Source organism: Carlito syrichta, unplaced genomic scaffold, assembly GCF_000164805.1.
Source record: "Carlito syrichta isolate Samal-C Ts95f unplaced genomic scaffold, Tarsius_syrichta-2.0.1 Scaffold313344, whole genome shotgun sequence".
NCBI lineage: Eukaryota > Metazoa > Chordata > Mammalia > Primates > Tarsiidae > Carlito > Carlito syrichta.
Window position 1 is genome coordinate 964,349 of NW_007257440.1, and position 13,003 is coordinate 977,351.

The 13,003-nt window shown below is 40.9% G+C and overlaps 1 protein-coding gene across 1 annotated transcript in view; it reads right to left on the reverse strand.

The window, feature by feature from the left end:
* Positions 1–13,003, reverse strand: part of MEIOB (meiosis specific with OB domains) — a 33,395-nt gene that overhangs the window by 10,915 nt on the left and 9,477 nt on the right. Inside the window, 5 exon segments of the mRNA XM_008070320.2 lie at positions 947–1,100; positions 4,470–4,571; positions 10,050–10,145; positions 10,232–10,284; positions 11,109–11,209. Coding sequence (XP_008068511.1) covers positions 947–1,100; positions 4,470–4,571; positions 10,050–10,145; positions 10,232–10,284; positions 11,109–11,209 — 506 coding nt within the window.

The following is a 13,003-nucleotide window of genomic DNA, read 5'->3' on the forward strand; positions in this document are numbered from 1 at the left end:
TCTATATTTTAGAAACAGGGTCTTGTTATGCTCAGGCTGGATTTGAACTCCTCAAACTTCTGAACTCAAATGATGCTCCCACCTCAGCTTCCAAAATGTCTGGAACTACAGTTGCATGCCACTGCACTCAGCTTGAAAATAGCTTATTTTAGCTGGGCTTGATGGCTCAGCCTGTAATCCCACGTCTTGGGAGGCTGAGGTGAGTGAATTGCCTGAGCCCGTGGGTTCGAGACCCGCCTGGGCAACTTGGTGAGACCTCATCTCTACAATAAATCAAAAAATTAGCCGGGTGTGGTGATGCACGCCTGTAGTTCTGGCTACTTGGAAGGCTGAGGCGGAAGGATCACCGGAGCCCAGCAGGTCGAGGCTGCGGTGGCTGGGAGCGGCCACCGCACTCCAGTCTGGGCGACAGAGTGAGACTCCAATTCAAAATAAATAAATAAATAAAATAGTTTATTTTAAATGCTGTTACTAGCCAGGCTCGGTGGCTCAGCTTGTAATCCCACGCCTTTGGGAGGCTGAGGTGAGTGGATTGCCTGAGCCTGAGGGTTCGAGACCCGCCTGGGCAGCGAGACCTCATCTCTACAATAAATCAAAAAATCAGCTGGGCGTGGTAGTGCGCGCCTGTAATTCCGGCTACTCGGAAGGATGAGGCGGAAGGATCGCCGGAGTCCAGCAGGTTGAGGCTGCGGTGGCTGGGAGTGGCCACTTCACTCCAGTCTGGGCGACAGAGTGAGACTCCAACTCAAAAAAAAAAAAAAAAAAAAAAATCTTTGAATCTAAAGTCTGCCATGGGCATTTTTCAGTATAGTTTATTTATACATTTTTCTAAACTACATAACCATTGTTAAGTCAAATAACAGCTTTAATATTTGTAGAGCTTAACATTTATTAACTAATTATTTCTTTAAAAAATGAATTTGCTAAAAGTAACTCAGCTCCTTACCATCTCTTTCGAATTACTTTTGTAGTTTCATCGTCAATGTTCAGTGTAGAAATGTAAGCATAAAGAATGCCAAAGAAAGGATCAGATTTTCCTTCATTCTTCAAAGCTTTTACCTTTAATTGTTCAACTGTATAGACATCAACTATTGTATTTACTAAAAATAAAAAGAGTATTACAGTTACAGGCTAAGAACTACAAAGGGTTATTTTCAAATAGAAAGACTACAAATTCCTTTTTTTTTTTGAGTTGGAGTCTCACTGTGTCACCCAGGCTGGAGTGCAGTGGCACGCTTCAGCAATCCTTCTGCCTCAGCCTTCCAAGTAGCTGGAACTACAGACGTGCACCACCACACCAAGTTAATTTTTGATTTATTGTAGAGAGGAGGTCTCACCAAGTTTCCCAGGTTGGTCTCGAACCCACAGGCTCAGACAATCCACTTGCCTCAGCCTCCCAAAGTGATGGAATTACAGGCTGAGCCACTGAGCCTGGCCTGGCTATAAAATTCTAATGAGAACATGTCATAGCTTAAGTAACAGAAAAAAATATTATATTGCCTATATTAAAACTGATTGTATAAATGGACATAAAAGCAAAATTTAACAAAAAAGGAAATAAATGAGAAATTAGTCTTCATTAAAGTGAAGAATTTCTGGTCATCAAAAGATACCACTAAAAAAGTGAAAAGGCAGGCCACAGAATAGGAGATGCTAGCAGTCTTACAAGACAAAGGACTCATCCAGAATACCTAAAGAATTATTTAAAAATCAGTAAGAAAAAGACAGTGATTCAATTTTTTAAATGGAGAAGAGACTCTAAAAGGTACCTCATAAAAAAAGATATTAGGAGCTGGGCGTTGTGGCTCACACCTATAATCCTAGCACTTTGGGAAGCTGAGGTAGGAGGATCACTTGAGCCCAGGCGTTCAAGACCAGCCTAGGCAATATAGTAAGACCTTGTCTCTACAAAAAAAATTAAAAATTAGCTGGGCATGGTGGTGTGTGCCTATAGTCCCAGCTACTCGGGGGACTGAGGCTGGAGCATCACTTAAGCCCAGAAGTTCAAGGCTATTTTGATCAAGCCACTGCACTCCAGCTGGGGTGACAAAGTGAAGTCCCAACTCCAAAAAAAAAAAAACCAAAGAAAGAAAAGAGCCAGGTGTGGTGGCTCATGCCTGTAATCCCAGCACTTTGGGTGGTTCAAGATTGCTTGAGTCCCAGAGTTCGAGACCAGTCTGGACAACACAGCAAGACCTTACCTGTAAAAAAGAAAACCAGGCCAGTGCAGTGGCTCACCCTGTAATCCCAACACTTTGGGAGGCTAAGGCAAGAGAATTGCCTAAGCCCAGGGTTTGAGAACAGCCTGGGCAACTTGGTGAGACCTTGTCTCTACAATAAATCAAAAAATTAGCCAGGCATGGTAGCATGCCCTTGTAGTTCCAGCTACTTGGAAGGCTGAGGTGGAAGGATCACCTGAGCCCAGCAGGTCAAGGCTGCGGTGGCCGTCAGAATGCCACTGTACTCCAGCCTGTGTGACAGAGTGAGACTCCAACTCAAAAAAAAAAAAAAGAAAGAAAATCAAACAAATAGCTGAGTGTGTTGGCATATACCTGCAGTCCCAGCACCTTGGGAGGCAGAGGTGGAAGGGTCACCTGAGCCCAGGTCGAGCCTGCAGTGAGCCGTGACCTTACCACTGCACTCAAGCCTGGACAACAGAGTGAAACCCTGACAAAAGAAGGAAGGAAGGAAGGAAGGAAGGAAGGAAGGAAGGCAGGCAGGCAGGCAGACAAGCGGGTGGGCTTCATTGGTTTCTTTTCTTTTGTTGATGTCTAGTACATATAATTTAATTTTCTTCAATAAGGTATGGCTATGTGTATCTATTTATCTATATTTTATTATTTACTCTTCTATTAGTGTATATGCACAGAAACATTGAAAGGTGTCCACAAAATAACACTATTTCTGGGCCGTTTACTGTATTCTGTATTGTGTTTACTTAAAAATTTTTGAGCATTATCATTTTTAATAAAAATAATAAAAGCTTTAAAGAAAATATGATTGTAGTTTACTCTAAAATATTTAATCAATTTCTGCCTATAAGCTTTTTGTGGGAGTAATGAGCATTTTAAAAGATAAAACAACTCATTTTTGTCTCTGAGTAAATTTAATTATAAAAGTTTCCACAGTAAAATAAAAGAAAGGGACCCTTAAAAACTATTTGTGATTACTTTTATATGACCCATAGACCAGAAAAAAAATTCCTCACATAAATTAAGCTATCCTTGAGTGGCCCAAACACAGTTGTACTACTGTTGTTCTTTGTGTCCGTTTCAGGACTGAGTTTTTGGGCAAGGACTTGAAATACATTCTAGTGAATCTACCTCACTGTTCATCGAATGCCTATTAGCTCCCTTAAGTTTCCTGAAAATGATCCAACATTTTTAAAATGTTTCTAAAGTAACAGTCAGGCTTTATTTTAGGGATAATAAATAGTACAATGTCATGCTTTTCCCTTCTTGTGGGCAAAAAGGTGTAAATTTTGATTCAGTAGTATCTTTTTCTATCAGTCACTGCTATCGATAGAAAACAAATACCCTTCACAAAAGTAGTAGCAAAGTTCATCTTTTACACAGGCTGGCAGAATAAGTTACTGCATGTGAAATTCAACTGGTGCTCTTTAGAGGTGAATTAAGCATAATCTGTGATAAAGAAATATTTCATCACCTAGGACTAGTTACAGAACATGACTTCAGGGAGTGACCTAAGACTTCCCTCTCTTCCTCCTTGCCACCTTTATGTCTAGCATAAGGTACAAATGGCAATAAACAGAATCCTTTTATTTATTTATTTATTTTAAAAAGCCTCACTGGGCATGGTAGCTCACACCTATAATCCCAGCACTTTGGGAAGCAGAGGCAAGAGAACTGCCTGAGCCCAAAGATTTGAGACCAGTCTGGGCAAGTTGGCAAGGTATTGTCTCTGAATAAATCAAAAAATTAGCCAGGTTTGGTGGCTTGTGCCTGTAGTTCCAGCTTCTTGGGAGGTTGAAGTGGAAGAATTGTGAGCCCAGCAGGTCGAGGCTGTGGTAACCGTGATCAACCATGCCACTGCACTCTGCCCTGGGCAACAGAATGAGACTCCCACTGAAGGAAGGGAGGGAGAGAGGAAGACCTCACTCTGGGCTTTGTAGAGTTGGGATCCATGAACATGACATTTTATGCAAAATTGTACATGTAGGTAGAGCACTTATCTGGAGAAAGAATCATTAGCTCTCATCAGATTGGCAAAAGATTATATAAGCCCCTCCCAATTTTATTTTTTTAAAGCAGGATTAATTGAGAGGACAGAAAAGCTTCCATAGTGGGAGGGGACCCAAAGGGGTTGCCTAGCCCCCCAAATTTTAATCTACCTTTTGAAAAGAGGAAACATAGTGGTTACACAATAAGAATATGGTATCTTTTACTATGTCAAATAAAACTTTGCAGGCCTAATTTTGGTTTTTAAAATATCAAATAATATTCACTTACAATTTATGGATTCTTTCAAATAACTGTCAACTTCATTATCCAGAACATTTATTTCTTTATTTTCTCTTATAAAATTCAGTAGGATATTAGCTTCTGGTGTATCTTAAATTGAAAATACATATTAAGTAAAAAGCAAACTGATTATATTTTAAGTCACTGTGAATGATCCAAAATTATTTTTAATAGTAAACAGTGAAGACATAAGAATATAATCAAAGAGAATATTTTGCAGCCATTAGCAATGTGATGCAGAACTCTATTAACATGAAGAAAGGTACACCCATTAGTGAAAAGAACAGTTTACAAAACTAGGTGGGTTAACAGCCTTTTGATTAAAAAATCTACATATGTACTCACATATGCAAAATTATCTGGAAGAATATGTATGAAAAAATAATTCTCTATATAGATAGGGAGATTATAGGTGATCTTTATTTTCTTTTGCTTCTGCTTTTATGTATTTTACGAATTTTATATACATTTCCTTTCTTATCAGGACAAATATTTTTTCAAAAGGTTATTAAAGCCTTGCTCCTCAAATTGGGAAATGAGTATACTCAGTAGTTAGACACTGCATAAGAAGGCAGAAATGTGAGTCTGAAAAAAGGCTCTCCAATGATTCTGATGTCCTTCAACCTGACCCCCACCTCCAGTGTGTGACTGTCTTTAAGCTTTTCAGCCCACATGAACATTCTACAAATTGTTGACAATGCCTGCCCTCTCCTAACACTCTTGGGCAGGTTAAGGCATTTCTTTCACCTTGCTCCCATGACATAAGTCTTTTCACTGCTCCTTTTCAGAAGTAACTGTAAATTTCTCATAGGCAGGAGTTTGACCTTTTCATCTTTGTATTTCTAGTATCCAGTATAGTGACTATCTTTACATCCATTACATCCATGTGGCCATCTACTTGTCCTCCGTTCTTGTTCCAGAAAGGATTTAAGTTATCTCAAATTGGCAAATAAAGGGCATTCGAAAATACTTATAAATTAATTAGTGAATTAATGAATCTTTAGACATTAACAGAATTGCTGCACATCAGATGGGAACAGCTGGTGGAAGTGATGGGAGCAGGAGTTAATGGGAGCAGGGCCACAGAAATCAAACCCATAAGCTTCCTGGGACAGAAGCTGGTAGGGATGGTGGGGTACTGGCCCTGCTGTGCAGGTCCCTACTGACAATAGGGTTATCCTGTCTGGAGAGAGGGCAGAAATTGTGTCCCCCTATCTGCTGAACACTCTCAAGGTAGAGAAGGAAGTCTTGACATCCTGGCTAGGATGAATGCTTAAGCCATTCAGAGATTCTTAATTTCTGTAAGGCAGGCATAGCCCAGGAAGTTAGAAATAAAGCTGACTGAAACAAGCACACAGATTCACAGCCTCTTATGAATCATCTCCTTTAAATGTGTCTCCTTGACAAAGTAAGTCAAGAAATCTAGATCTAGTATACCACATGGTGATTATAGCTAATAACAATGTAGCAATGTATTGTAGTCTTGAAAAGCACCTAGAGCAGATTCTGTGTTCTTACCACAAAAAAAGGCTAAGTAAGCCGGGCTCGGTGGCTCAGCCTGTAATCCCACGCCTTTGGGAGACTGAGGTGAGCGGATTGCCTGGGCCCGCGGGTTCGAGACCCGCCTGGGCAGCGAGACCTCATCTCTACAATAAATCAAAAAATCAGCCGGGCGTGGTAGCGCACGCCTGTAGTTCTGGCTACTTGGAAGGCTGAGGCGAAAGGATTGCCGGAGCCCAGCAGGTCGAGGCTGCGGTGGCCGGGAGCGGCCACTACACTCCAGTCTGGGCAACGGAGTGAGACTCCAACTCAAAAAAAAAAAAAAGGCTAAGTACATAAAGTAGTGAATATATTAATTAGATTGATTTAGCCATTCTGCAATATTTCAAAACAACATGCTGTATACAATAAATATGTTCAATTTTTGTCAATTAAAATTAATCAATAAACAATACACTTTTTAAAAATACGTCTCCTTGAGAAAGGAGATGTTTATTCTAAGATGTTGGCATTGCTCGAAATACTTTGACATTTTCCCTTTGAATCTGTCATCAAAGCCAAGTGTACAACATCCTAAAATATGTCTCATTAATTTAGCTTTGAATTTTTGATACAATTAGTATTGTCAAGCTTGATGATCTTTTTCACCTGATAAATCTGTCTTTGAGAAATTCTTCCAGATCAAATTTACCCTTAAAGAATGATTTTCTATAACTGATGTTACTAAGTATAAGAATACTAAACTATTCATATTAATACATTATTTAAAACAATTAATCATAGTAGCTCTCTTTAAAAAAAGCAGTAACTGAAGAGTGGCACTGCTGTCCCAAGTACTGAGAATAGACTATGGTTTGTCACCATCAACTTCCAACAAAGCAGTTGCAGCGATCCTTTTAGAACTTACCCGTACAGTAAATGCTCTGCTCCTGTCCAGAGTGAAAGCCAGCACCCTCTAGCAGCCTGTGGAGCCTTCTTGACTGGCCCCCACTGTCCCTTCTCAGACCTGGCTCCTACACTTCTCCGCCATGCTCCATCGGCTCCAGCCATCTCAGCCCCTCACTGTTCCTCCCACACACAGGCACAGTTAGCCCAAGAACCTTTGCACTGGCTGCTCCCACTGCCTGGAGCACTTTTTCTTGGCTAATCCTTTTGTCTCTTCACCAATTCTTTGCTCAAATGTCATCCTCCTGTACTGTACAACCTGCCTAATCACCACCCTGTGTAAAATCGCACACACAGTGGCTCCCTGCATCCTCCTGGCTCTGCTCTACATTTTCTCTTCAAATACTTCATAATTCATGGACATATTATCTTTATTATCTGTCCCTCCCTGTGGAACATGAGCTCCATGAGAGTAGAGATGTTTGCCTATTTTGTCAATGGACCCCAAAACAGCACCCAGCACATAGCATATGCTCAGCAAAATGAGAGTTTAGTGAAGAACAAACTAGTGCATGCCCCATCACTTCCCATGGTGCTGCTTTCAAAGAGACAACATTCATGTGGTGAACATGTAAGATTCAGTGTACTTATATTAGTTTACATTATACTCACAGTAATTCTACCTTCTAAGAATTCTGATAATGATTTAATCAAAAATATAAAATTGCTTTATAATTATCAGTTGCGGCTGATGTTCTGTCACAGACCAGCAGAGTGAACTTACGTTTAAAATGATACACTACTAGGCCAGGCATGGTGGCTCACGCCTATAATCCCAGTACTTTGGGAGACCAAGGTGAGAGGATTGGCTGAGCCTGTGAGTTCGAGACAAGCCTGGGCAACTTGGCAAGACCTCATCTCTACAATAAATCAAAAAATCAGCAAGGCGTGGTGACGCGTGCCTGTAGTTCCAGTTACTTGGAAGGCTGAGGTGGAAGGATTATATGAGCCCAGCAGGTCGAGGCTGCAGTGGCCGGGAGCATGCCACTGCCCTCCAGATCGGGTGACAGAGACACCAACTCAAAAAAAACCAAAACAACAACAGAAAGGAAACACTACTATATTTACTGTGTCTTGAGATTGCAAGGATTATTTCATTTCTGGTAATTCTGCACTCTTTGGCTGAAGGAGACAAAAGGCATAAGTTGATAAGGTCCTTATGTCTTAAAAAACACAAGCTTGACAGGGTCCTTGTGTTCCTGGCCTCGCTACAACAGGAGCTTGGCCAGTATCTCCTTCCCTCAATGTTTGCCCCTGAGAATGTTGATTTAGTAGAATTCAGGTGGTGTGATCTCTAGTCTGAGTAGGCTGGATGTAGCCTGCTTCAATAATAACTTTGCTTAGAACTTCAAAGAACACAGATGTTAGTAGTTTTACCTATACTCTCAGAAAACAAAGATGTTAGTGCTATAATAAACTTGCCAAGAAAGTCACAGACATTAACCTTTTTCCCAGCTGATGCTAACATTAAGATATTTCTTGTTTGAGTAGTTTTGCCCTATATAAAAAACATGCTGTGAGAATAAACTTGCTCTCATCTATTGGGGCAAGAGACATCCCAATCCCGCTGTTCTTTGTCTTTCTTTCCTCATTCCCTCCCCCTACCTCAGGCCCTGCTCTACGGAGGCTGGACCTCCGCATTTGGCAGTATTGGGCTGATCATTATGTCTGTACTATAAAGCACCCTGAGAGGGCTTACAGGCAATAACCCTCTGATCTTCCCAGGTATTGCTCCCTTGATTTCATGCTGTAGTAAACTTAACTCCTTTAACAGCCACTACAAGGGACCTTCTGGGCATTAGTTTACAGCTATGAACTAATTATACTATATTATATATTACACAGTGTGTGTATATGTGTGTATACATATATATAATTGCGGTCTTAGAAGCAAAAGCTATTTGAATGTAGTAAAATTCAATTTACTTTTTAAATAGTCAATAATTTAGGTTATCCAAGCAATAACATTCATCTCTCAAAAATTATCTCAATGGATGATGTTTTAAAAATTAGTCTGATTTTTCTTTCCTTTTCTTTTTTTTTTGAGTTGGACTCTCACTCTGTCGCCCAGACTGGAGTGCAGTAGCCGCTCCTGGCCACCGCAGCCTCGACCTGCTGGGCTCCAGCAATCCTTCTGCCTCAGTCTTCCAAGTAGCCGGAATTACAGGCGCGCGCTACCACGCCCGGCTAATTTTTTTACTTTATTGTAGAGATGAGGTCTCGCCTGCCCAGGCGGGTCTCGAACCCACGGGCTCAGGCAATCCACTCACCTCAGCCTCCCAAAGGCGTGGGATTACAGGCTGAGCCACCGAGCCCGGGCTGATTTTTCACATTTCTTTCTCTTTCTTTTTTTTAGAGATAGGGTCTCGCTCTATAGCCCAGGTTGGAATGCAGTGGTGTGGTCATAGCTCACTGTAACCTTGAACTCCTGTGCTCAAGTGATCCTCCCACCTCAGCCTGAGTAGCTGGGACTACTGATGTACTCCACTGTATCAGGCTAATTAAAAACCTCTATAATCCCAGCACTTTGGGAGGCAGAGGCGGAGGACTGCCTGAGCCCAGGGGTTTGAGACCAGCCTGGGCAACTTGGTGAGACCTCATCTCTACAATAAATCAAAAAATTAGCCAGGCATGGTGGTATGCACCTGTAGTTCCAGCTACTTGGAAGGCTGAGGCAAAAGGATCACCTGAACCCAGTAAGTCGAGGCTGTGGTGGCTGTGAGCATGCCACTGCACTCCAGCCTGGGTGACAGAGTGAGATTCCAACTCAAAAAGAAAAAAAAAATTTTTTTTTTTGTAGGGGCAAGGTCTCAAACTCAAACTATTTTGGTCTCAAATGCCTAGCTTCAAGCACACATTTCTTTAGTAAAGATATCAAAGATATAGCTCATTATAAGTTTTTATACGTTGTATTAAGCAATTTTTTACTTTCAATTAAAAAAATCAGGGCAACCTCCTCAGGTCCCCTCCCACTGTGAGAGCTTTTCTGTCCTCTTAATAAATCCTGCTTTCAAAAAAAAAAATCCAAGCTGCATTTTCATTCTTAAATACATACACTGCACAAATATTAGTGTATGTTCACAGTCATTTCCAAAGGGATGAAAAATTTCGAAGGCTGTTTACCTGGATTAGTTGTAATAATAGTTTTTGAGATTACAGTTGCTGTCATGCGGTTCCAAAATTTGTCAAAACTTATTCTTACATCTGATGCAAATATTACTGTTTAGGGGAAAAGTCGTTTTAAAATTAATACATGGAGGGATAGAAAATGACAAATATTAAACATAATCGTTGAATTATGATACCTGTTTCTTGTGGCATCCAGCTTTGTGCAAGTAGAATGGATTCATTATCCCAACTGCATTTGTTTAAAAAAAAGTGACACAAATTGAATTCATCAGAAAAAACTATTAGTGACATTATTTACAACAACAAAAAAAGCCTCAACAGCTGGGGTTAGCAGTCCCCAGGTGGTCATAGCTTCTACTTGTCCATCTCACGGAGCACTTAACATCTACATGACAGATCATTCCTTCAATACACACACTCCTCTCCAGCAACACTCTGCTCCACCAATTTTTTTCTCCCAGTATTTGGCTACTCCAGGCTAGTTAGAACAGAATAACTAAAAGTTAGAGACTTTGAAGTCACACTTTTAGACAATTTGGAGAAGGCCCCCACATGGGTGAATTGGTCAGGGTCCTTGATGGGTTGACGGCACTTTCCAAACTGCTTCCTTTCCTGCTCAGACATCAAGAGCCTCGAAAGTACCTTGCTGTACCCCACAGCACCTCAGGGTGCAGGCCCTGCCCCAACACACCCTATACCCTCCCCTGCTCTGGCTACTACCAAAGGAACACAGAGTAAAGTCTGGCTTGTTCATCATCCATGGGACCTAATAAAACACCATGTGTTATAAAACAGAATTCAAAAATAAATGTGTCACAGTGGAGTCCATCTAAGCAATTCTATGACACCATTAGAGCCTCATCTGAAGACCTCATTTTAAGGTGATGTCCATAACACAACATTCAACAACAAGGTCTATTTTTTAAAATATTGTTCATCTCCGATCATTGCTCTTCTCTTGATATGAAATCCATCATAGTTTTGATTAAATGGAAATGTTCTCTCTCTATAACAGCAGAGATTTCACAATTTGAAACAGACATGGGAGGTTACCATATCATTGCAAAAGAAGACTCTGTTTCATCATAGAGTTTAACTTCACACCTCTGGCCTTTTCTTCGGTCTGAAGTTGTAAAGTATTTTGGCTCTCCAACCTTAGAAATGGAAAGAAATCATTATTCTTCACCTATGGTTGTACAGGTACTTAAATATTTGTTGATGGAAACACTCAAAATATTTACCTTTTAAACATCAAATTAGAAATATTAAGATAGCAAGAACCACTAATATATATTTGATGATTTTAAAGCATCTTCTGCCTCTAAATTTGGTATATGTAGCTGAATTTGTAAGTTAGACACACTTTGAAGAGAAACACAGACAAAGTTGTTTAAAGTTGAAGCTGTGACTCTTTTCAACATGCCAGAACAATGCTCCATGACAGGCCCCATGGTGGCATCTATGTGGACTCCTTTAAGGTAGAACGTGGATTTTCAACATCTGTGTATCATTAGGTTTAGCACAGAGCCTGGCATGGAGTCTGTGTAACTGAATGAACTCAGCCTATTTGGGCCTCAGTGCCCTTGTCCCCTTAGTGAATACTGAATCTAAGATACCTTCTTTGCTGTCTTCACAGGGCTAAGATGGTGAGGACCACATGGGGGATGTATGTGAAAGCTCTGACATACTGTCTGATTCTGTCCATTAAGGGGTAAGAGGATCTGAAAAGTGGAGGTGGACATAAGGGCCCTTCCCTCTGCCCAATGGGCTCTCTTGCAGGAACAGCAAGCATCTCCACTGGCCATACAGCAGCAGCCCAGTGTAGACAGTTGTTGGCTGCTCCCACACTACTGCCACCACTGCATCTGTTGGAGGACTGAGCTCCATGGGAAGGAGCCAGAGAAGATGCAAAGGTGCAGGGAAAACAGGATGTGGAAAGTCAGACAGAGGATGAGAAAAGTCAGCCCTAACACCTGGGGCTGGGGAGAATGCTGTATTAAAAGGAGTTTTAAAATGAAAAGACAGTGGCAGTGAGAAGGAAGAGAGAACAGGTTAAATAGACATATGAAGAAAAGGAAATGTAAGAGGTCTAAAGCAAAGGGGGAGACAAAGGCATGAAAAGAAGTGATGTGACCAAGAAAGAGGGTGCCAGACTCATGGTGGGTGGGAAAAGCTGGTGCAGGTTTTTGCTTATATTCATTATTATATTCACACTGAGTTAGACAAGTGTTACTATATTATAAATATAATAGCATTATACAGAACTGTGGGGAAATTGCATATGACTGAGGACTCAACTAAATAGGCTGAGTAGGATTGAACCTAAATTGCCTAGAAAGTGACTTCTATGTTTTAAGTTTGTCATACAAGGTGTTTATTCCTCCACCCTAAATTATCTTGCATACTCCCTATGTGGCAGGTGCTATGTTAAGCCAGGGTTGGGAGGTGAACACAACAGACATGGGCCTGCCACCAAGAGAGTCAATGTTCTCTTGGTCAGTATTTAATACCAAAAAGCTGTTGTTTACTTACAACATTACTACAATATATGTGTAAGTCTACTTCCTTTTTTTTTTTCACTATCACCCTCCATATATTGAGAAATTATTCTTGCCCCTTTAACTGTCTTCGTGTACTTAATTGTGTGCAACTTTACTGTTGAGGTCCATCTCTAAATCTTTGCCCAGTGGCTCTGGTCTGTCAAACTACAGAGCTCAGAGCTTGCTGTAATAGAGACTGGTACTGATGTACCAGAAGGTAACATATTCCCTGGTCCCTCCATGCAGCAAATTGATTCCTTGACATATTCAACTATGCCCCTTCAAGGAACATCATGGAGATCTTCAAGTCAGTAAGTTTCTCCTTTCCACTGTGTCTTTGTTTAAGCAAGGTTTGGAAAGCTCTATGTAGCTAGCAGATAATTTAGGAGCAGAATGGTATGCTGCATT